The 25,464-nt window shown below is 44.1% G+C and overlaps 1 protein-coding gene across 26 annotated transcripts in view; it reads right to left on the minus strand.

The window, feature by feature from the left end:
* PRKAG2 (protein kinase AMP-activated non-catalytic subunit gamma 2) overlaps positions 1 to 25,464 on the minus strand; it is a 279,715-nt gene that overhangs the window by 53,678 nt on the left and 200,573 nt on the right. For 17 of the 26 annotated variants that reach the window (XM_070616865.1, XM_070616864.1, XM_070616877.1 and 14 more), the window contains one exon: positions 11,631 to 11,700. The exons of 1 other annotated variant lie outside the window; for it this stretch is intronic. In XM_070616865.1, the coding sequence (XP_070472966.1) occupies positions 11,631 to 11,700 (70 nt within the window). Of the gene's footprint in view, positions 1 to 11,294; positions 11,602 to 11,630; positions 11,701 to 12,288; positions 12,994 to 14,532; positions 14,643 to 25,464 lie in introns of those variants that run through there. 8 more of the 26 variants (XM_070616882.1, XM_070616876.1, XM_070616883.1 and 5 more) reach the window with 5 other exon arrangements.

Genomic DNA, 25,464 nt, shown 5'->3' on the forward strand with positions numbered 1-25,464 from the left:
TTCCCGGAGTCTCTAACAAGGCCGCTACACCGGCAGCACCACACAGAATCTCGCTTGCTCTGGGCCAAACACCCCAGTGAACCACTCTAACCAGAGACATGTCACATCAGAGAACATAATCAAAGCCTGTGTGTTGAGAGGAGAGTAACTGCTCACTCTGATCGCTCCCATCCGTGTGCTGTCACAACTAAGTCAACTATCGACATCTCCCGTGGCAAACGCAAACCGCCAGCTAGTCACCGAGTTTAATCTAACAGAGGTGTGGGGCCCAGGGGGCTTACAGGACTGATGGACTGGGTGCAAGCCTCATAGGGACCAGTGGCTTCTCCTCAGGGGATGGTTTTTCAAGTACTGTCCGGCCACCACTTCCAGGGGCTCTGCTGGGCCAAAGCAGGCACCGAGAGCGGGAAGAAACATGCCCGCCACGGAGCCGGACGCCCACCTTTTTTACTGACCAGGACTGAACACGGTATTTTAAGTCATCTCACAGGTCACAGTAATAGCTTCAGACCATGTCTTAAAGAGCTGAGTGTGTAAGCATTAAAGGCGGTTTAAAACAAAATTTATACATTGCCCCAAACTTCACTAGAAAACCCCCCCCAAAACAAAAAAAACCCTGATTCCTTATTCCCAATCCTCACAATTTTAACTTAATATACAGATATTTCATTGTAATTCCATAAAGAAAAAGATTATCAACACGTTATTTTAAAATTTATCTTTTATTATTTTACGTTTTTCATATAGTATTGTTTCTGTTTAGAAAACCATTTAAAACAGCTGAGCAAGAAATAAGCAAAAAAGGGGAACGTGAAGTTATAAGCATAAGGAAAAGATTAAACTCAAGTTTTTCTAAAGTGCTTAGAAACACAAAGTTAACAAAGTCAAAGTTTAAATAATTTTACAGGACTTGTAAGGGAGCAGAATAAATGAAGTGCATTAGAATTTTCTCCTTTCCAAGCTTTTTGCATTCTGTTTCATGTGTGCTGGGGGCGAAAGTCTCCGCTGAAGAGGAAACGGCACACGCTCTGCTAAGGGGGGAGGCAGGCAAAGAGTTATTAGTAAAGAAGGAAAAGTGTGCGTAAGGAAAGGCACATAGTTTCCCCAAGTAGACAGTTCAAAATTAGTTGCAATAACCCCCTAAGGAATGTCACAGAGCAGTGACCTTGAAATTATATGTGATTCCCACCAGAGTTTTCAAATGGCTGCAGGTTTAATTCCAGGAACCACACGACTGAAGCATCTACCACAGCCAATCTGTTTTTCAGGAAACAGAACCCAATAACTAAGCTGAAGCAACAGCGAGGACCAGGGTCAGCCGACAGGGACCAGGGCCCAAGCACCAGACAGGTCAGCAGAGCAAGAACCACCTTGATGATGAGAATGCCAGGAACCACACGGCTGCCGCCCCAGCCAGCTTATGTCAGATAGGCTGTCAGCAACTTCAAGAAATTTCCTTCTTCCTCTAGTTTATCAGGGATTTTGTTAATGGAGCATATTTTGAATTCTACAAATTGCTATTTCAATATCTCTTGTGACTGGAGGTTTTTCTCCTTTGCTCTGCTGACACTATTTCCTTAACAGACTTCTTAATCAACTGCAGTCTTCTTGCATTTCTAGGACAAAGCCTTGCTGGGTCACAACAGCGCATGGATCACTTTGCTGATGTTTATGTAGGAGTTCTGCCCATGTTTGAAACGCCAGGTGAACCATTTGTTTTCTTCTTTGTGTGCGATCCTCTGGCTTTGATGTCAGGACCAAGCTAGCTTCACAGAATGAGCTGGAAAGCTGCCATCCTTTCTGTGCCCTAAAATAATTCAAAGAACCCAGGCATTACTGTTCCTTGAAGGTTTTACAGGATTCACCCATCAACAGGCCTCTTCTGCAGGAGCAGAGGAAGGGTGAACTTTTAACTACTTTTTAAAAAAAACAGCTTTTTTGAGATATAATTCACATCCGTATAGTTCATCCATTTAAAGTGTACAATTCAATTAACTACTTTTTAATTTCTTTTATGGTGATTGATGAAAGGGATAATTAACCAGGGAAATACAAATTGATAAAATTTATCCAAAAGTGATTGAAAAGATTTTTAAATTTATCAATACAGTTTTATATATTCAGGTTTCCTGTAATGTTATTTTCTAAATTTCTGCACTTATAATTAAGAAGCCCTGGGGCCGGCCCAGGTTACTTCCGCGGCCCAGGGTTTCACCAGTTCGGATCCTGGGTGCAGACATGGCACCGCTCGTCAGGCCATGTTGAGGCGGCGTCCCACATGCCACAACTAGAAGGACCCACAACTTGAATATACAACTATGTACTTGGGGGATTTTAGGAGAAAAAGCAGAAAAAAAAAAGATTGGCAATAGTTGTTAGCACAGGTGCTAATCTTAAAAAAAAAGAAACCCTTCCTATTTCTAATGTTTTGTATTTTCACTCATTTTTTTCTTGAACAGACTTGACAAAAGTTTATCCACTTTATTGGTCTTTTCCAAGAAGTACGCTTTTCTTTCAACTGAACAAGACTACTTTTTGTATTCGGTTTCAATGAGTGCCGTCATTTCAGTAGGGTTTTAAGAGGGAAGAGAGAGAAATGAATATATACAGCAAACCATCTTGAATCCCAAGCGGGGCAGCCCAGTTCCATCAGTTCACTCAGGTGAATTGAGACCGTGCCTCCCCAGGTCCCCATAAGCGCACTGCAGTTCGAGACCTGCACGGAATGCTGTTCTGGCTCATACCGACACGTGATGGTCTGCCAGAGCTTAAATGTATGTCCGCAAATACGAGGACACCTTTGGGGTTTAGCAATACAACGGATCCCCCTGCTGCGGGCCCTCTGGCTATCTCTAACACGACACATCGTTGTTCTTCCAATATGTGTACGCACTGTCAGGCATGCCAATTCCAAATCAAAATATGAGACAATGATTTACAGAGTGAAGCACTAACAACAGAAGATGTCTCCATAAGCTCACGGGCCTCATTCCTCCCTCGGCTCTGTCCGGCAGCAGCCCAGGCTTCTCGAGCGGGCACTCCAGGTGCTCCGAGCTCACACGGAGCAAGCGCAGAAGAAAGAACAGGGCTGATCTGGACCAAACCTAGATCAGGACTGCCATCACCTTCTGGGTGACCTCGACCAAATCACTTAATCTCCGTAGCCTGAATTTCTTCATTTATAAAATGGAGACAATCTAATCTCCCCTGCAGGGTGATTCTGAGGAATGGGGATAAATCAACTCAAATAGCCAATCGCAAATGCTGCCACCTGGATAGTACAGACAATACACACACGGGGAAAGTCTGACTGCACAGACACTGAAGCCATCGCCAGATAACAGTGGCTGCTGGGTGACGTGCTCACGGCGACCCCGATTTTTAAATTTCGCTCGGTGCCTTTTCTGTCCTTTCTAGGGTCACCATCACAGTTCTGTTTATGGAGCCTGCACTACACAGCAGACTCTGAAGTCAATGCTGTGCCCATGTTGTCTAATCCACACAGAATCCTATTAGCTAGGTACTATTATTATTTCCTAGTTACACATGAACAAACTGAAGCTTGAAATAACTTGTTTAAGGTCTCACAGACATTAAGGAGAAGAAACGGGACTCCAATCTGGGTCTGACTCATGCTCTTAACTACTAGGACACTAATTACACATGCACTTAAAGGGGGGCCCACATATATAAATGCTTCAAAGCTAGAGAAATCAATGCAAAAAGGGAGCGCCTGACAAGGGCATAAATAAACATATGAGAATGCGGACGTGTGCACTCTTGAGATCTTCATGGAACAATTAAACATTCATTTCAAAGAAAATGCCGTACATGATCTATAAAATAATTTATTGTTAGCAACTTACTGCTAGTCACCAATGACCAAAGTACAACTGAAGACAAAATGAATCGGGTAACGACCAGAAACCTTGGGGACGTTACATAAACTCAGACACACAGGAAACAGCTCAAAGTGGGACAGGAGCAGCAAACGAAACATTAAAAAGTGACTAAAATTTAACCAAAAGGTTCCCAAATTAATTTCCTCCCCCAAAATGACTCTCCCCTTGTATTATCAGAGACAAGCTAGGCTTCTCGTCCCCTAACATCAGCACAAATGCAATCAGAGTCACAAAAGAAAGACATAAGACTTCTCCTCCGATACCAGATTATGCCAGCGAGCCGTCACATTTCTGACCACCGTTACCGCCTTCGAGCTGGTCAACTACTAGATGTACCACATTCGGACTTCCTATTTAGGTGGACACGCCCTTGTACCTCTGGGGGCCACAGTCGAGTCGTCTTCCTTCCGCCCATTCCTCTAGCTTGTCATCGCGCGTGGATCAGTACACGTTAAATTGGCAAATGGATTTCCTCTCATCGCCTTAAACGGAAATGCCTTATTGCTTCACAAGAAATAACATCAACCACTGAAAGTACACTAAGTCTGTGTGCCAAGGTTAAAGCTCCAAAAAAAGAGCTCATTTATGTAAGAAATGTTTACTGAAAACTAAGTCTCATTCACATAATATCTCTGAGACCTGGTAAATATTAAGTTCTCAGTCCCTATCCTCAGAGAGCTTACAGTTCAATGGCAGAGAAACATGAGCAAACGCATTTCTCCCCACCAGCCCCTATCAACTGCGAGGGACCGTGAGATAACATGTGGAGGCCTGTCTGAGGCTTCCAGAAAGGCTTCCCCAAGGGAGTGACATTTAGGCTGAGATCTTAAGAAAACCGGCAGGTGGTCATGAGGAGAGGGAAGAGCACTCCAGGGAGAGGGAACAGCCAGTGTGAAGGCTAGAAGGCGCAGAGGAACAAGGGGCAGTTTGAGGAACTTAAAGGAGGCCAGTACAGCTGGAGGGAAACGCAAGATGAGGCAGGCGGAGGGAAGAGCAGGTAGGGCACATCAGAGAACAGGTTGAGGTATTTGGACTCCAGCCTAAAGGCACAGGAAAATCATGGGAGGCTTTTAAGCATGTTAGTGACATGATTAGAGAGATGTTTTTATAAAATGTCAGTAATTACAGCACGGACAGTTGACTGGAGGGGGCCGGAGCAGATGCTGGGAGACATCCGGCTACTTGAATAGTTCAATAGAAAGATGACGATGGCCTCGCCTGATGGCACAGGTGACAAATAGAGGTAATATGCAGGAAGTGAAATCGAGAGGATTTGATTACTCGGACACGGCAGAGAGAGCTACAGCTGAACATCATTCTTGTCAAAAAAAGAAAAAAAGTAGGTGAACGTGGTGTCACTTACTGAATGAGGCTGGCTAAAAAAAAGGGGGGAGGGTGGCAGGAGAGTTGAACAGAGTGACCGTGAAATGAATCAGCAGAGACACAGAGCAGGCAACAAAATACTTCAGGAGAGATCTGGCTGGAGGCATCCGTTTGGGCCTCAGCAGTTCTTAAAGCATCCTGGTAATTAGATACACAGGATTGAAACACTGGGCAACGGGTATCGCGGTAAGGAAAGCCATGGAAGGGAGCAAGACTGCTGAGGATGAGAACAGAGAACAAGAAGAGAAGTGGGCCTGGGACAGAGCCAGGAGGCAGTCCACCAGCTAACGTGCAAGAAGGAAGAGGCAGCGTAGTATGTGAATGAGATCTCACGCAACCTGCTACTAAAAAAAAAAAAAAGGAAAAGGAAAGAGAAAGAACCATCAAGGAAATGCACAGCAGGAGTGGTGCAAGAGGAATGCAGGAGTGGTGTGCAGCAGAGGGATCAGAGGTCATCTCTGTTCACTGCTACCGAGGGTTCAAAGCAGAAGAGGGCTGCTGAGGGTCCCCCGGGGTCTGCAAAATGGCGCCACTGGGCCCCCCTGAGGAGCCGGGGGTAGCGGTGGAGGCAGGCGGAAGAATGAAGATGAGATGAGAAACGCCGAGGGCTCCGAATAAAGGATGATGGCACACTGCTCAGAGCGGGCTCTGAGCGCCCAGGGACTGTCCACACCCCGGTTCCCTCGCCTTCCCAGACACGTCCCCCGAGCTAAGTTACTTAGCCTCTTACTCTCTTGACTTCCTCCTCTGTAAAAGAGGGATGATACCAATATCTACCTCTTCAGGTTGTTTTGAGGATTAGATGAGATAAATGTAAAAGGACTTAGAACAGCACCTCAACAGACTTGATATGCCAGTGACTATAATCGAGGAAAGGGGATATAAACACTCTTCCATCTTTTTCAAGTAAACTCCAAATGCTTTGTAGTATCCACAGCTTTCCTACTTTAAAGTTCACAGGTATTCTGGTATAGCAACCTGTCAGGGGTTGTTCCCACCCCAGGCAGAGCTGCAGGAGGGAACCACTCCGGCCACTACATGGTCATCTCAAGCACCAGTCTGGACTCCGGTCAGTCGACTGGTGCACTCAGAGCTGAGTGCCCACCAAGAGGCAGACAAAGCTGGTCCTGAGGGAGAAGGTCCCAGAGATCCCCCCATGGCGGAGATGGCCAGGGGGCAGCCTTGGCTCCTGATGACCTTCTAGTGACTTGCGAAGCCTGAGGACAAGCCCCACGTTTGGACGTCCCCGAGTTCTCTTCTGCACTCTCTTCTTGGTTGAAAGTAGTCAGGATCTTTCCACTGCAGCTAACAAACCTCCTCAGTCTCTAAGACCACTGCTCTACTCACCAAATCTAAGACACCGTAAAATGGGAAGCTACAGGCTGACTTCAGAGACATTAAAACGTGTACCTAAAATCTATTAACTATGGCAAGGTTTTAAACATGAGGCCATGTAGAGAAGAAAATTTTTAATTGTAAGTATTTTATAAAATTATGACCAGTTTTATAATCAAGAAACAATAAATCTCCTGCCTAAGAGGAGTATGCCAACCCAGCAGAGAGGGCGGAGTCCAGTCTGGATGACAGGTGCTCCGAGCCTGCCAATACCACAAGACCGGACGACGGGCAACCGGGCTGTGAGCACCAATCTGTCACCACCAGGGGTCAGTACCCCTCACATTACTGTCAATAAACGTCAATAAAAGTGGACTCAGCTGAGCCGCACTGAGAAGCTGCTCTAAAAGCTGAGTGAGGAGGGAATACTTTACTAGGTTACCACAGATACACACAAGGACCATTCTCCCTTAAGGAAATCAGAGCAGTTTCTCTTCTTCATTACCCAACCCCCTCCGAGCCTTTTCATACATTCTCCGCCCAAACGTCCTACCCCGGTGAAACTTGAATGCCGCAGACATACGGTGTCCATCCATGTGCTCCGGCCCTCTGGAGAGCCACAGACCGCTACCTATGATTTTTGCCCCCCCCGACAAGAACCAATCTTTGCTCACTTCAGGCAATATCCCCCAGCTGAGAATGAATGGAGTTGGAGTAAACACAAATTTTTGGGTTTTTTTGTTGGTTTTTACAGAGTGGTTGCTGGTTGCTTTAGATCTTATTTTTGAGCTAGAAGGAAAAGTACAAGTTAACCACGTGCTGGCCTTATTTTACAGAGAAAACCCACAATCGCAACAACAACAAGACAGGCAAGTGAAGGCCCAAGAGACTATGGATTATCCAAGCATACAGCTACTTCGTTACAGAGCGGGGCCTAAAGTTCGGAGATTCTCGACTGACAAATAATGCTTTCCCTCCTACAAAAAGTGGCCCCTATTTCTTAAGTATTTTTGATCAGTGTGGACTAGGCTGACCAGTCTTTCTATAAAAATAAGTCTGGAGGTGAGTTCTGAAAAGATAATACTTTGGAGAAAGCCTTGCAGGGGAAGAGGAAGAGCCAGGACAGAAAAGCTGGCCTGTGAAAAAGGAGGCAGATGGCGAGGGAAGAGAGCGGAGAAGCCGACTCGACAGGCCGCTAAGAAGTGGGATGAACCAACCACAGGAGGTCACTGAAAACCTGAAATACCTGAAGAGCCCAGCCAGCTGCAAAGACAGGAGGGAAGCTAGGAGATGACACGGAGTGTCAGGGGCTGCAGAACCCTCGAAGTAGCGCCAGAATTATAGATATTAATCACGACTAAATCGCTGAATAGTTATCTACTTCAAAAAGCAGTCACAGGTTGTGTTTAGGTGCTTACAAAGTACTTGTGCTTGGTCATGCCATTAAATCAGTTCAAGACAGTTAATCCTGATTGAAAACAAACATAGCCATGACTGATATAATAAGAAATCTGAAAAGCAAACACATCAAGTGATTGCTCTGGGCTAGACACTGCTCTCACCGCTTTGCATATCCTGACTCCTTTCCTCCTTCCAACGTTCCCACAGAGTAACTTCAACAGTCAGCGTGCCCACTGAGACACCGAATCACTGCCCAGCACCTACGAGGTGCCAGCCACACCAGGCACTGGGAAGAGAACTATGAACTGTGGGAGAAGCACAGAAGGGGATTTAGGCGACAACCTCAAAGACAGGGTGAGAGGTGGGTTGAGCTGTGAAATATCAGCAAGATTGGTAGGGTGGAGAAAGGGAGCAAGACGTCTTACCATCAAAACGCCTCATACCCTAAGGCCCAGAGACTGGGAGGGACCACGAGGGACCCACCAGTAGGGGTCTGGAAACTATGCCGGTGGGCCAAATTCGACCTGTTTAAATCACCTAGTACTGGAACACAGCCTTGCCTGTCGATTTGGTCTCAGCTGCTTTCTGGCCCTGCTGTGGCGCCGGCAAGGTGAGCAGTCCCGACAGACACCGAGACCTCGACCCTCTGGCCCTTTACAGAAAAGTGTGCCGACAGCTGTTCCAGAGCCTTGTTATTCAGAGGGGGCTGTGAAGCTGCAGCAGCACCTGGGAGCCCGGCAGAAACGCAGCCCCTCAGGTCTCATCCCAGCTCCAGAGAACGAGAATCTGCCTTTTAAAGAGCTCTCTGGCGATTCTCATGCATAGAGAGCCCTCCAATCACTAGCGCGCATGGCGGGAGGAGGCGGTGGGGCTGCAGATGAAGAGAAACCTGCACTTAATCCTATATATAGACAGGACAGTGGGGAAGATCTGCCCGTAACGGAGCATGCTGTCACTCCACGCTCTAGAAAGGTCTCTCTGTCTGAGTGTGACGGTAAGAAGAGCTGATGGCAGAAAGCGGGTGGGCAGCGGGTGTCAGAACCCAGGCAAAAGAGGACCTGAACCATGCAGGGCAGATGGTGGTACAGCATTTCCTTTCTCCCCAGAAGCAAACGACATTTTAAGAGATTACTCCAACTTCACCAGTGCCTCCAAATTTTTCTAAGAAATACAGTATCAGTTATTACTAGGAAAAAGAAAACACTTGATAACAAAAATATTAGTAATCATGTGTTTCCCTGTATTCCCAAAGCATCTGCTTCTAGGTGATGCCTCCAGACCGCAATGCATACATTAGGACGTCAACTGGGTGAGAAGCAAGTTCAAAGATTAAACGAGAATCTATGCAGCAGCTAGCTATCTATTATGCGGGCTGCGGACGCATCAGTTCACAGGATATTTAAAGGTGCAATGTCTCACTGCCAGGACTTTTTTTTCTCCCCAGATAAATGAAAGATTCTGCTTGATATTCAGCTTTTCTGCATTTTGGATGAATAAGCAATCTAAAGTTCAAAAGAAACAAAAGCAGCATTTTAGACAACCACGTCAACACTATTCCTTCTTCCAGCTCGGCTAGCAGCTTCCAAGCAATTGCTTAGCACTCTGCCTCCTTAAAATTCTAGAAAAGTTTGACAGGGTTATTTGCGGGATTCAGTGCACTTTACAGGAATGACAGCGACACAGATAAAAATAGATGGGTGACAATGGGAAATTCCCTTTCTTAGAGGCTTAGCTTTAATACTTCACATTCATTCCATTGGCAGAAACAATGCAAAAGAAATAAGGCCTGTATATTTGCTTTGAGAAATGCAGCATAACTAAATTAATAAATCTCAAGTAAGAAAAAAACCCACCAAATTTATGTTGAGAATAATCTCTATGTTAAAATTCATTAATAAAAGCCTTAAAAAGTGCATGAATTCAGTACAACGTTAATGGCACTTAAAAAATATTACCTATCATTTACAGAGTACTTTCTACCGCTTTACACTGTACTAAATACCATACACGGAATATCTCATTTAATGCTCAAAACACCCATATTAGCTCCATTTTACAAATGGGGAAACTAAGGCACAGAGAGGTTAAATAACTTGTCCAAGATCACACAGCTAATTAAGAAGTGAAGCTAAGATTTGAAGCTGGGTCTATGCTCTTAACCATAAGGTACCTCTCTAACAGCATCTGCTCTATACTTTCCTCTTGCCCCCACGTGAATCTGAAAAAAGTTTAAATGCAATAGACTCTCATTGTTACTAATGTCAGGGACAAAGAAAAACCCTATGATTTAGACATTCAAAGTCTTAATGGAAAGGGGGGGGCACACCACATTGCCCTGTGGACAGTGGCCAAAATTTGACCTGTAAGATAATTAAACCGAGGAATAATAAGGTGGATTCAATTTAAGATACTGGATTATTTTTCAGTAGGATAAAATTCAAATTAAGCCCCAGTAAAATTCTGAAATGTATCATGTAACTGCTTGTTAATAATAAATATGGATGCAGACTTTTAATAATTACTATGAAGGCATTATCTTCTAGCTAACATGTTTGTAAAATAAACATAGGCACTGGCCTGACACCATCGGGTTAACGTTCTCACACTGGCTGTGCATGCTTATTTAAGCAACTGCCTGACTGTAAACGAACAGAAGTATTACAGGAAAGTTGGCACAAGGCACAGCATCCACATGGCACATTCTTTGTCCCAGGAGCTTTATTCTATCAACACTCTTGGAAAAAAGAGAATCACTAAATAAATAATGGAAGTACGTAAGATAGTGTGGAGGTCTTTTAAATTCCTCAAATTGTCAAGTATCTTAAATACAGTTCTTTTTCGACTCTGAGCTCACCATATTCCATTTAAAACACAAATTTTGTCAAAGAACAAGCTCATCTCCTTCAAATTTTAATAGTTTCAAAATAAGATCCAGGCAAAAGCTCACTGTATTCCACCTTAAACATTAATTTAGCCAAAGAACAAACTCATCCCCTTCACATTTTAACATCTTCCAAATAAGATCCAGGTAAGTAAGAAGAAAGCAGGGCAGGAGAAAGGAAAACCGAGTGGGAGAAGAGGCGTAGAAATGATGGAGTGACAGGGTCACCTGAACTCAGAACCAATCCACCAAGCCACTTCTGGTTCTCCTCTTTAACTTTCCCTATTAAAACAAGGAGACACACCCTGCCGGTCCTATTTTCACAAATACTGGTAAGGGAACCGGCTTGTGTTATCTAAAAGTATGGACTGTGAACACAATTTGGGGGTTACCTCTACGCGGGTGGTGGGATCACAATCACCACTGCATGACACCTTGCTGTCATTCGAGTTCGGCTAGTAAGGACAAAAGGGCCGACCATCCGTGCCGACGGCCGGGTTGCGGGGCTCCCCTCTGAAGCCGGCTAGATCTCACCCTCCGGAAGGCACCGGCGGGCCCCTGCAGACATGCGCCGCCGGCTCGGCGTCTCCATCCCCGGCCCCGGCCGGGCGCGCTGCCCGAAGCCGGGCGGCGGGGTCCCGCGGCCTCCGGGGCGTGGAACCCGGCTGTCCCCGCGCCCCGGCCCCTCGGCGCAGCGACGAAGGCGCGTTCCGGCGGGGGGCACTCACCTTCTTCCTCCAACTCGAATTTCTCCAGCATGCCGGCTTCCGCAGGTCCCGGGGCCGCCGCCAGCGCCGCCTGAGGAGGAGGAGGACAGGGATCAGCATGCGCTCGGCGGCGCAGCCGGCCGGGGCGGGGCGGGGCGGGGCGGGGTGCGGGCGCGGCGGGCGCGCGGAGGCGGGGGCGGCCGGGAGGGGACTCGGAGCGCGGGCGGGTGTGGGGGCGGGCCCGCCGCCCGGCCAGCGCGCGCCCCGGCCTCTCTCGGCGCCCGGCCGCCGGGAGGAGGGGCCTTGCGGGACTGCGGAGGGCGGATGGCGGGGCGGGGGCGGCGCGGCCCAGCCCGCGGGCACGGAACAGCCCGGGCGGCGCGACCCGGCCCACCGCCGTCCCGGGCCGCAGGTGGTGCGGGCGGCGGTCCGGGCCCTCCGCCCCTCCCCGAGTGGACCGGGCCACCCCCCCTCCGTGGGCGGCTTGGTATGGACCGGCGAGGAGGAAGCGTGGGAAGAGGCCCCCGAGGAACCAGGGGCTGGCTCGCGAGAGGGCGGCTGGGGCGCCCCCCTCTGGCTACAGCCCTCCTTCCCGCCAGGGCCGCCGAGCGGCCATTAGTGGAGGCCCGTTTTCTCATCCTCGACTCGTCCTCCGCCCCCACCGCACACATCCACTCACCTTCCCCGCCAGCCCCGGCCAGCGCGTCCCTGCAGGTCTAACCTGCGCAGGTGTGGTCTGGGGCCAGCCCAGGGTGGGGCCCGAGGGGGGCGCCGCGGGGTGGGGGCGGGGCGCCAGGGAGAGGGGCTGGGGGCTGCCGGACCCCAGAGGGAGATGGCCCCGCAGACCACCGGGGTGATTGCTGGCTCTTCTTTTTTATATTTCAGATTAAACTGCTCATCCCCTTCCCCTGTTAAAAATAAATTGTTCTGTGGGTTACACGTATTGTAGATGTTGCTATCAGTGTTACCCAGCCCCGGATTTCTTAATTTGCTTCCTCTCTTCGCAGCCCGTTCTCTTCTTTGGGTGAGCCGCTGCCAAAAGCTCACATAAATCTAAATCTGGCCCTGGCCACTCTTGACACTCTGGATCTGGGTATCTGAGACTCTCTTGTCGCCAACCCAGGTTGGCAGGCTGCGAGGCTGGCGGCCGAGGGCTGCCTGGAAGAGCAGGGCAGCCGGAGAGGGGACGGGCACCCCATTCGGTGAGGCGCTCCTGTGTGACAGCCAATTTCTGCCCCACCTACAGGGGTCTTTGGCTCACTGCAGAACGCACACACCCTGATAACGAGATTAGCTTTCTAGCGCTGATCAGGGCTATAAAGGGACCCCAACCTCTTGAAAGGAACTTGGTTCCATCACTCTTGCAAGCCTAGCCTGGAAGAACAAGTGCTGAAATCTCTTTTGAGCTTTCTATTTGCTCTGGCATCTCAGGTGGGCCAATCCTAAATCTTAAACTTTTCCTTAAAGGGGGCGGGAGCGGGGGGAAGAAGAATAAACTAATTTTGTAAGATGTTTCATGGTAAAAACCTACAGCTATGTCATGCTTAACAGCAAAAGACTGAATGCTTTCCCTCTAAATCCAGGAACAAAGCAAGAATGTCTGCTTCCACTCCATTTTTATTCAACATAGTCCTGGAAATTCCAACCATGCAATAAGGCAAGAAAAAGAAATAAAAGGCATGCAAATTGCAAAGGAAGAAATAAAACTATCCCTATTTGCAGATGACATGGTTGTCTGCATAGAAAGTCCCAAGGAATCTACCAAAAGGAACCCCCCAAACAAAACAAAAACCCTAAAACTAGAACTAGTGAGTTCAGGAAGGTCATAGGATACAAGATCAACACACAAAAATCAATCACATTTCTATATACTGACAATGAACATGTGGAAACTGGTATTAAAAACAATACTATTTGCAATCACTGCAAAGAAAATTAAGTAATTAGGTATACACTTAGAAAACATGTACAAGATCTGTATGCTGAAAATTACAAAATGTGGATGAAATGAAAGAAGACCGAAATAAATGGAGAGGCATCCCATGTTCATGGATTGGAAGAGCCAACACAGTAAAGATGTCAGTTCTCCCTCAAATTGATGTCTAGGTTTAATGCAATTCCCATAAAGATCCTGATAAGGTTTTTTGTAGACAAGATAAGCTTATTCTAAAATTTATATGGAAAGGCACAAGCTCTAGAAGAGCTAAAACAGTCTTGAAAAAGAAGAATGAAGTGTGAGGGATCACCCTACTCCACATTAAATCTCACTGTAGAGCTACAGTAATCAAGACTCGTATTGGCAGAGGAATAGACACAGTGTTCAACAGAAACAGAGAATCTAGAAATAGACCCACACAAATGTGTCAAATCAGTGTTTGATAAAGGTGCAAAAGCAATGGTGCTATAGCAATTGGACATCGAAAGGAAAAAAATAAACCTCAACCTTAGCCTCACACCTTATACAAAAATGAGCTTACATTGAATCATGGACTTAAAAATAAAATGTAAAACTAAGAAACTTCTAGAAAAAATAGGAGAAAATCTTCAGGACCTATTCCTAGGCAAAGAGCATCAAAAGCATGATCCATAAAAGAAAAAATTAACAAATTGGACCTCATTAAAATTAAAAGCACTTGCTCTGTGACAGACCTTGTTAAAAGCATGACAAGACAAACTACAGAGTGGGAGAAGATACTCGCAAACCACACAGCCAACAAATGACTAGTATCTGGACTACATCTGAACTCTCAAAAATCCACAGTAGAAAAAGAAAACAATCCAGTTACAACGTGGGCAAAAGACATGAAGAGACAGTACACTGAAAAAGATATACAGAATGCAAACAAGGACGTGAAAAGACATTCAGCATTATTAGTCATTAAAGAAATGCAAATTAAAACCACAATAAGCTATTATTACATACCTATTAAAATGGCCAAAATAAAAATAGTGACGACACCAAATGCTGGGGAGGATGCAGAGAAACAGTATCACTTCTGCATTGCTGTGGGGATGCAAAGTCCTTACACCACTCTGGAAAACAATTTGGCAGTTTCTTAGGAAACTAAACATGCAACTGCCACATAACACATCAATTGCACTCTTGGGCATTTCTCCCAGGGAAATGAAAACTTATGTTTACACAAAAACCTGTCTACGAACGTTCATAGCAGCTTCCTTTGCAATAGCCCAAACTGGAAATAGCAGATGTCATTCAACAGGTGAATGGTTAAACAAACTATGTTACATCTATACCATGGAATACTACTCAGCAATAAAAAGAGATGAACTGTTAAAATATATAACCACTTACATGAATGTGCAGGGAATTATGCTGAGTGAAAAAAGCCAATCTCAAAAGCTTACATACTGTATGATTCTAGTTACATAACATTTTTGAAATGACAGAATTAGAGAAATGGAGAACAGATTCGTGGATGCCAGGGGTGGGGGTGGGGGAACAGAGGTACCTGTGGCTATAAAAGGGCAACATAAGGAATCCTTGTGGTGATGGAAATGTTCTGTATCTTGGCTGTGTCAATGTTAATATCCTGCTTTTGTGATGTCACTCTATATTTTTCCCCCATGAGTCAAGTCAAGCTGATTTAACTGTGTGGAGGAAATGACAATTTGGGTTAAATAAAAAAAAAATTTTATTGAGATATAAGTCACATACCATAAAATATGATTTTCAGTATATTTACAAAGTTGTGCAACCATCTGTGTTTACAACATTTTCATCATCCCAAAGAGAAACCTCGTACTTGTTAACAGTCACTGCCTATTACTCCCTTAATCCTCACTTCTAGCCCGAGGCAACCACTAATCTACTTTCTGTCACCATAGATCTGCCTATTCTGGACATTTCATATAAATGGAATCATATAATATGTGGTCTTTTGTCTTTGGCTTCTTTCACTCAGCATAATGTTTTCAAGGTTCATCCATGTAACATGTATCAGCACTTCATTTCTTTTCATTGCTGACTAATATTCCATTGTATGGATACACCACATTTTGTATTTCTGTTCATCAGTTAATGGATAGTTAGATGCTTTCCACCTTTTGGCTACTGTGAATATTGCTGCTATAAACATTCATGTACAAGTGTTTGTGTGGACATATTTTTTCATTTCTCTTGGGTATAGACCCAGGAATGGAATTTCTGAGTCATATGGTAACTCTATATTTAACATTTTGAGAAAATGCGAAACTGTTTACCACAGTGGCTGCACCTTTTCACCAGCACCACATGAGGATCCCAATTTCTCCTGTACTATAGTTTGCAAGATGTTACCACGGGGGAAACTAGATAAACGGCATGCAGGATCTCTCTGTATTATCTCTTTTACAACTGTATGTGAATCTACAATGATCTTGAAATGAAAAGTTTAATTTTAAAAAAAGTATGGTGGTACATAGTGGAAGTGTCAATCATCCTAATTTTTGAAAAGTTTACACTTTATTGCAGTAATTTTCACATAATTTTAAGAAGAAATCTCTAATGGATGTTTACTAGGATCACTGTCAATTTCACCTGTAATATTTTTTTGGGAGGCAAAAATGAGCAGCAAGTGGGAGTATGTATTTCTGGAGGCTGTGAACTCTGCAAAAGTAGTCCTCAGACTAAAAAGTCCTGTACCCACTACTGTAGAAGTTGGCAGAGAAAATAGAAATGGAAACAAACTAATGTGAGTCTCTTAGGTTTTACTTCCCTTGATAAAGGGTGTGCTGGAGTAGATGAAAATAGAAATGTTTCCATATAATATGAGAGTGAGGCTGAATTTATTCCATAGGTTGTTTTCACTTAGTGAGACATCTCGTTTTCTTTCTTAGAAAGGAGCACAGTCACAGGACACTAGAAAAAGGTGGATGAAATTGTTCTCTGTCACACCCTAGGTTGATTTCAGGAATTTGAAGGCCTGCAAAGCTTTTTAGGCATGCACATAAATGTTGACAGGGTCAGATGGGTGATGGATTAGTTATTAGAAATAACTTAAAGTTGGTGGTCGTTGGTTGCCCTTTCATGGTGATGTTTTCTTAAAGTCTCAACAGACTTCTATGCCAGACTTAATTTTAGCTATTTCAGGCGGGCGGGGAAGCCCGGAGAGGAGGGGAGCAGGGGGAAGGGCTCGGGCAATGCTCTTTGTGCACAGAGAAGGGCTTGCATTTATGATGCTAGCTCATCCCTCTGGAGGACAAAACTGACAAAGCACGATAGAAAGGCACTGGGTTGTCCTCGCTGGGCCTCATGCAGATCCACAATAGCTCTACCTGTATACCGTCGGCTTCTGCAGCCACTCTGGGCTACTGGACTTCAATGGGGCAGGAGGGAGCGGAAAGCTCTGAGTTGAACTTTATTGAGAGACTGCCTGAAAAATATGGAGCCGTTACAAGTGTGACTTTTTTGGTTGGTGAAAAATGCTAAATTATTAAGGTTTGTCTTACATAATTACACCCAGGTGCAGCAAAATACAGTATTTTGAATGTAATTTGAATTCCCTATCAGAAGGGAAAACTTAAGACTGAAAACTTAATCAGAAAACAACTGCCAAAAAAACTCTCCTTTATGCACTGAGGTCGGATATGAGTTCACTTTGCTTTTTTTTTTTGGTAATCCTAAATAGCTACTGCAAGAAATAAATCAACCTTAAATACTGGATAAGTAGCTCCTGAATAATTTAGCATATTGAAACCCAAAGCTTTGATGTTTCTCCCTGCTGTCTTCTCTGAGCTCTGGCTTTGCTCTGCAAAGGCCTCTGTGCGGAAGAAGAGGCAGGATGGGGACCTCCCACCCGTGCCAGGGCCGGGACAGGAGCTGCGGGCACCGTCTCCTTCTTTCTCTGCACTCTCTAATCAGCCTTCACCCTACCCCTGTGCTGACTTCCAAGCCTCATCGCAAGCTCACGGCTCTCCTAAGCTCCAGACCGCCTCCTGCTCATCCCTATTTGAATTTTCTACAGACAATTCAAACTCATCCACCTAGAGCAGTGCCTGAGTCCTCTGGCTTTGTCTTAGTGTCCTTTGAGGCGGCCTCACTTGTCTCCATCTCTGCTACAACTCCTTAGTCAGGCTGCCCCATCTCACGCTTGGTTGTTGGACCCGCTCCAGTTCCTCCTGTTGTGCCCTTTTCTAGTCCATTCTCTACCCTGGAGCCAGAGTGACCTTTTAAAAACACAGACTTGTTCTTGTTACTCGCCGTTTAGAACCGTTCGGTGACTCTTGGGAAGCTTTAGGAATGTCGTGCAGACTCCTCAGCGCACAGCAGGGGCTTGATCATCTTACTGCTTCACCCTTGCTTGCCAGTTCCCTCTGCGTCCCTCCCCGAGCCTTGATGCATAGTTCCCGGAATATACTCTGCTCACTGGGCTAAGGGTTTGAACATTCTGGCCTCTCCTCCTGCTTCCTCTGCCACTTGGCTAGTTCCCACTCATTTCTTTAAGAATGAGTCTTAAGAAAAAGGCTCAGTCTTCACCAGAAAGCCTTTCCTGATTCCTGACCTCTTCTCGCAACTTCCCTGGGTAATTGCTTCTCTTCACCCGCAGACTTCTATGAGGCACTTAGCGCAGGGTTGTGATTTACTTTTCTGTCTCCTCTAAGTCCCACAAACTCTTTGAAGGGGAAGAATGACTCTGTTTGATCATCTTTGTACTGCCTGTGCCTGACACATAGTAGGCAGTCTAAAAATATTTCAGTGAAATGAATTGCTCGTTATTAGCAAATCAATTAAGAATGTGGTCGGTAAACATTGATTTTAATAGCAGAGATGGGTTCAGAGATGATTTCACTCCATTTACTCAGGCCTCTCCTGGACCTCATTCCTATTTAGAAACGATTATACCCACTTTCCCTTGGGCGTTGGAACTGACATTTTGAAGAGAAAAGAAAGTGTGCTAAGAAGTAACAGCAGCAAACATTTTTATTTGAATAGACTCTCTCCGAGGACTAGAAGCTGTTGACAGACTTCACATCTTGGTTTGGATATTGGCAGAGGGCTTTGCCAGCTCCTGCTGCCACCCTACAATTTTTGTTTCTGTTAAGTGAAAACAATTGATTTTTTAACATGGTGTAGAAATTTGATAAAAACTAAGAAATATAAGATATTTAACACCTTACCTATTAATTCTTCTGATGGATTTTCATCAGTATATTTGGGGAAAAGGTTTTGTCCGTTTTGATACTTTTTCAAATAACAAGTTTGGGTGCTGAAAATAAATTTAGTTCCTTTCCTAACATTTATTTATGATTTCCTTTAAAGAACGTTTATTTCACAGTATCTTTTCAGAGTGGCAAACAATTTCTACAGTTCAACAAGTCAGCTGAAAATCTGTTTCAAAGGCAGTGTTATTAAATAAGAGATGAAGAAAATGGACTAAATGAAAAAAGTCCTTTTTATCTGGATTCTTTCTGTTAAATTATAAGTTCCCCTAAAAAGTAGACAATGTTAAGATTTTGAAGACAGTCACTCAGCAAATATTTAATATCTGCTATGAGCCAGGAACCATGGTAGGTGAATCAATAAAACCTGGTAGGACTAGAAATGCACAAACATGTGAAGTAGGAACCCTACACAGACATAGGTTAGTTTGTTACTCCTCAAATTCCGGTTCTCTGGAGCTCATCTGTCAGGGTCTGAAATATGTATTTCACTAGCCTTTCACAAGTACATCCATATTTGCTTTTATTTTTTGCTAATCAAAATATTTTATTACTAGGTTTGTGTTTAGCGTGACTTACTGGGAGCTAAACACATTTCTATTTTGTTGACAACTCATAGTACCATAATACTCTGCAAACAAAAAAATATGTATTGTTCAACAAGTTCAATTAACCTTTCAATTCTTAATGCTTCAAGCCACAAACTTTGAAATGTGCTGTATTTCTATTATAAAGCAACACAAAAAATGACGTAAAGTGACAAGGAAGTCTTTCTTCACTGTTCTCTACTCCCCTCCCCTACAATTGGCCTACTCATTGACCCTTTCCAGACAGACCACTGTTAATAGCTTTTCAGCCCTTTTTATCTTGTCATTTCTGGAAACTCTGGCCATGAATTGGCGAAAAGTTACAGAAATGATTGAGACAGATGACTTCCACTTTTGTTCTGCTCTGATCTACATAAAGTGATCAAGAGGAAGTGTAACAGTCAAGCTGAAATAAAGGGACCTGTTAATGCTTCCCTTGCGTCTTCTGCGCTTGGCTCCGGGGACTTCTGTGATCTTTATTCACTCTCTGCCGTGCTACGTAGCTCATCAGGATGGATTCGGGTGAACTGGGGACGCAGGCAATTCAATGCAGATGGAAGGCTTGCATACGTCAAAATGTAAATCTTTTAAGAAAGATTTTTATTGTCTCTTTTTTATTGTGATATAATTTACCTACAACAAACTGTGTCCATTTTAAGTGTACGATTTGATGAGTCAACATGAAACTGCCACTACAATCAAGATACAAAGCATTTTTATGACTCCAAAAAGTTTCCTCCTGCCCCTTGGTGTTTCATTCCTCTTTCCATCCGCGGTCTCAGGCAACCAGTGATCTACTTTTTGTTACTACAGATGTTTTCCAGAATTTTACATACATGGAAGCACACGGTATACAGTCTTTTGCACCTGGATTATTTCACTTAGCATAATGATTTTGAGATTCGTTCACTTCATTTTTATTGCTGAGTAGTATTCCATTGTATGGGTATGCCACATTTTGTCTAACCATTCACCTGTTGAGGGACATTTGGGATGTTTCCATTTTTGACCATTGCGAATAAAGCTCCTATAAACATACACAATCACTTCTTTGTGTGAACACGTTTCCACTTCTCTTGGATAAATATGAAAGAACAGAATGACTGGGTCATATGGTAGGTGTATGTTGAACATGACAAACAGCCAGTTTTGCAAACTGGCTGTACCATTCTACATTTCAACCAGCAACGTATGAGAGCTCCAGTCACTTGACACCCTCCTTAAATCTTGGCATGGTCTTTTTTTTTCAGTTATTCTAGTGGATGTGTGATGCTTTCTCATTGTGGTTTTAATTCACATTTCCTGAGGACTAATGATATCTTTTTATGTGTTTATTGGCCATTCATATATCTTCTCTTACAGAGTGACCGTACAAATCTTTTGCTCATTTGATTGGATTTCTTTTGTTCTTACTGAGGTGTATGAATGTAGCAGGCAGACTCTGAGATGGGCCCTGATGATCCCCATGTTCTTGTGTAATTCCCTCTCCCTGAGTGTGAGCTGGACCGAGGGACGTGCTTCTAACCAGCAGAATACAGCAGAGGTGTTGGGACATCACTTCCAGGATTAAGCTACATAAGATTGTCGCTCTGTCTTACTAGCAGACTCTCCCCGCTGCTGGACCACGTGAGCCTGGAAACAGTCATTCCCCAGTCAAGCCTTTAGATCTGACCCTTGGTCATACACACGTAAACATTTTATCCCATTCTGTGGTTTGTCTTTTCATATTCCTAACCATGTGTTTCAAAGAGCAAAATTTTGATAAGATCCGATTTATCCTTTCATGGTTTCATGCATTTTGTGTCCTATCTAAGAAATCTTTGCCTCCCCCAAGACTGAAGATTTTCTCCAATGTTTCCTTCTATATGTTTTATATTTTGACTTTTACATTTAGGTCTATGATCCATTTTGGTTTAATTTTTCATTATGATATATGGTAAGGATTTAGGTTTATTTTTTCCATACTGACTCCAGTTGTTCCACATCACTTGTTAAAAAGACTTTATTTTTAGGGGCTGGCTCTACGGTTTAGTGGTTAACTTCGGCACACTCTGCTTCTGTGGTCTGGGTTCACGGGTTCAGATCCTGGGTGCGGACCTACATCACTCGTCAGCCATGCTGTGGCAGTGATCCAAATGCAAAGTAGAGGAAAACTGGCACACATGTTAGCTCAGGGAGAATCTTCCACAGCAAAAAAAAAAAAAAAAAAAAAAAGAAAAGAAAAAAAGATTTTATCTTCCCCCATCGAACTGCCTTGGCACCTTCATCTAAAATCAATTGACCATATATGTGGGCTCCATCTCTGGACTCTCCATTCTGTTTATTGATCTATATCTATACTTCCATCCACTAGCCCTAGTGGTCTAATGGTTAAGATTTGGCGTTCTCACTGCCATGGCCCAGGTTTGTTTCCCAGTCAGGGAACCACACCACCCATCTGTTGGTTGTCAGACTGTGGTGGCTGCATGTTGCTGTGATGCTGAAAGCTATGCCACTGGGATTTCAAATGCGAGCAGGATCTCCCATGGCGGACATGTTTCAGTGGCGCTTCCAGACTAAGACAGACTAGGAAGAAGGACCTGGCCACCCACTTCCAAAAAAAATGGCCATGAAAACCCTATGAATAGCAGTGGAGCATGTCTGATATAGTGCTGGAAGGGGAGAGGATGGCACGAAGAGACCGGGCAGGGTTCTGCTCTCCTGTACACAGGGGCACTAGAGTCAGAATCGACTGGACAGCATTAACAACACATACTTTCAGCATGACCATCCTGTCTTGATGATCGCAGCTGTTTAGTAAGTCTTGAAATCAGGTAGCAAACATTGTCCAACTTTGTCCTTCCTTTTAAAAATTGCTTTGCCTCTTCTAAGTCCTTTGTATCTCCATTTACACTTTACAATAATAAAAAAAAAAGCCTACTGGCATTTTGGTTGGGATTGCATTTGATCTGCAGATCAGTTTGGGAAGAAGTCACATCTGAACAATACTGAGTCTTCTAATTCATGACTGTGTGATATCTTTCTGTTTATTTGCGTCTTCGATTTCTCTCAGCAATCTTTTGTAGTTTTCAGTGTAGAGGTCTTACATATCTTCTTGTTAAGTTTATTCCTAAGCATCTTATGTTTTTTGATGCTCTTGTAAATGAAATTGCTTTTAAAATTTCATTTTCCAATTGTTTGCTGCTAGCATATAAAGATACAATTGATTTTTGTACATTAGCTTTGTATCCTGTGACCTTGATAAATTGACTTGTAAGTTCTAGTGGCTGTTTTGTTGATTGCTTAGGATTTTCTACATAAGTAATCACGTCATCTAGTGCCTCTTACCTTTAGTTCTTTACTTTCTAGTTCCCTGATACTGTATAATTTTACCTATACTTATGTGTTTAGTGTATTGTATGTATGCTCTGATTCTTATCTAAATAATTACTTTATCCCTTGATTCAGAAAAGATGGTATTTCTGATAGTCTAGATGATATTATATATGTAATATATATAAATATATATGTAATATTATGTATTACAGAAGTACTAACATGCATGAATATATGTGTGTGTGTATATAGATATACGCATATACATTTACACACACACGCACACATATATTCCCCACTTTAGACTCAGTTGCAGGCCCCTTATCAGCAATGTGTGCCCCTCAGTGTGTGGCACATTGTACTAAGTTGTAGTGGATACTGTAGGCTGACTACTTGGCATCCATTACTCTTCCGCCACCTTCTTACCTAGAATAACCCCCTGATTTTGTCACAGTATATGCCCTTTCCTTACACCATTAGGATGGTGACAGTCTTTCTCAAGCTATCCTGGACTAAAGGGAAGGACTTACGGTTGGGGAGAGCCAGCGCCCACATGCATGTCCCTGCCCCATCCTTTATTCTCGCCACAGACATCATGTAGCCCTGATTGTTACTGAGGACCAGCTTTCAGACGAAGCCAGTGCTGAGAGAGAGAGAAAGACCTTGGGTCCTTGGTGACATCATTGAGCAGGCCTGTATCTCACCTTGCCTGGGGCCTGACCCACCTCTGGACCTGCAACACTAGACAATAAGTGTCTTTACCCTTCAAGCCAGTTTGATTTGGAGTTTTCTGTTACTTTGAAGCCAAAAACATCCTAAGCGATATTTGGGTATTATGTCAGATACAGGCCCTGCCCTCAGAAGGTGATATTCTAATTAGGCAACGGTTATATTCTAATTGTGGGAACTATATTTCTGCATATGTAACACTGTAAAAAATTACAAAGTAGTTTAAGTAAAAAGAAAACTGTAGCAACTGCTTAGTGTACACAAATGCTAAGGAATACTTTGAGAGGAAGGCTTCCTTTAACAGATGTATTGAGGCCGATCTTCAAGGAAGCCAAGGAAAGAAGGGCATTTCAGATGACGGCCTGGCAGAGGAAACGCTCTGAAGGTAAAGACACTTGCAGGCAAATGGCCTTCATCTGAGAGCTGAATGTTCTTGGAGAGAAGTTACAGAAAGACTGATAGAGACCACGGGGAGCTACAGCAATGGAATTCGATTTCAGAGGGTAGGATAGAAGAAGGGAATGCAAATTTCCTCCAGCTGTTTTTGGCAATGTGAAAAGATTTTAACATCCGCGTAGAGTGGAAAGGGATGGTTATGGGAGAGCCTGGAATCAGCGAGGATAGTTAAAATGTCTTTACAATGAGTGTAAAAATTATGTGAGCATGTCTGAGAAGTATCGCAGGGATGAAAATAGTTTGGACTTGGTATTTCAGTGGATTAGGAAATAAATAGAAAAGAGACTAGAATATCAGGGAAAATTGACAGGATAAGCCTATGTGAGGTGAGAAGAAAGGAGAAATGCTGTGATAAATCTGTTAAACGTCAGATGTACCTTTTGGTATGTACCTAGAGTGGCTGCGAGTGTGTGAGCATCTGCAGGAAGGGAGGAGTGGGCGGTGTGCACCGTGTTGGGGAAGAATGACAGAGGTCCTTGACTCATCAGCAACGATTCCCAAACTTCAGCCAGGCGCCATTTTTATGATTTTTGTCATATCCCCTTAGGACTTGTATAATTATTGAAATTAACTTTTAAAAGAAACTAGTCTTTAGGCAACAATTCCATGAAATCATAGATTTGGATGTTCTAGATATATTTTTTCCTGATACACAAATATGTAGCTATTAAAATGTTCATCCTTATGCCACCTAAAATCATCTCGCATCCCATAGTGGTACTCACTCTACACTTTGGGAAAACTGGTCTAGGAGACAAAAGGAGTTGGCGCCAAGAGCCAGAAGCCGAGGGCTGGCGTCACCTGGGCAAAGGGAAGAGACTTCTGGCAAGGAGCCGGGGCCTCTCATTGCAGCAACAGACAGGCCAACAGGATGAGAGAGGAGACAGCGCATTTAACAAGGGGTGGCCCAGGAACCAGCACAGCATGTCTACTATGACTGGAATGTGAGAAACCGGGCTGCCAGAAACGCAAGTCTACACCAGTGTTCTGAAAACTGTAAACGGTGACCCACTCATGGGTCATGAAAGCAGTTTAATGGGTCAAGAGTAGTTTAGTTTAAAATAAAATATCATAGAAATATCAATTTGCACTGCAGGTTGTTGAGGGTAATTCTTGTTTCAAGAAAGCTGTCTTACTTATATATACATGTATGTAAGTAGAGGGTCAATATTTTTTTTGTATCATACTTATAGACTAGATAGTAAAGAAAGAGCGTATAATTTCTGATGACTCTTGGTTGAAAGATTTGGTCGTCCAAACGGGACATTAGTTACAGAAGTGTTGCTTGTCACTAAGCATGATCAAGTTTCCCTTCACCAGAGAGAAAGTAGCCAGTGTCTGCAAGGACTGAGTTAACCTGAGGGAAGAAAGATTTCAATTCACTCATTTTTTTTTTTTCCCTTTTTCTCCCCAAAGCCCCCCGGTACATAGTTGTATATTCTTCATTGTGGGTCCTTCTAGTTGTGGCATGTGGGATGCTGCCTCAGCGTGGTTTGATGAGCAGTGCCATGTCCGCGCCCAGGATTCGAACCAACGAAACACTGGGCCGCCTGCAGCAGAGTGTGCGAACTTAACCACTCGGCCACGGGGCCAGCCCCTCAACTCACTCA

Source organism: Equus przewalskii, chromosome 4, assembly GCF_037783145.1.
Source record: "Equus przewalskii isolate Varuska chromosome 4, EquPr2, whole genome shotgun sequence".
Taxonomy (NCBI): Eukaryota; Metazoa; Chordata; class Mammalia; order Perissodactyla; family Equidae; genus Equus; species Equus przewalskii.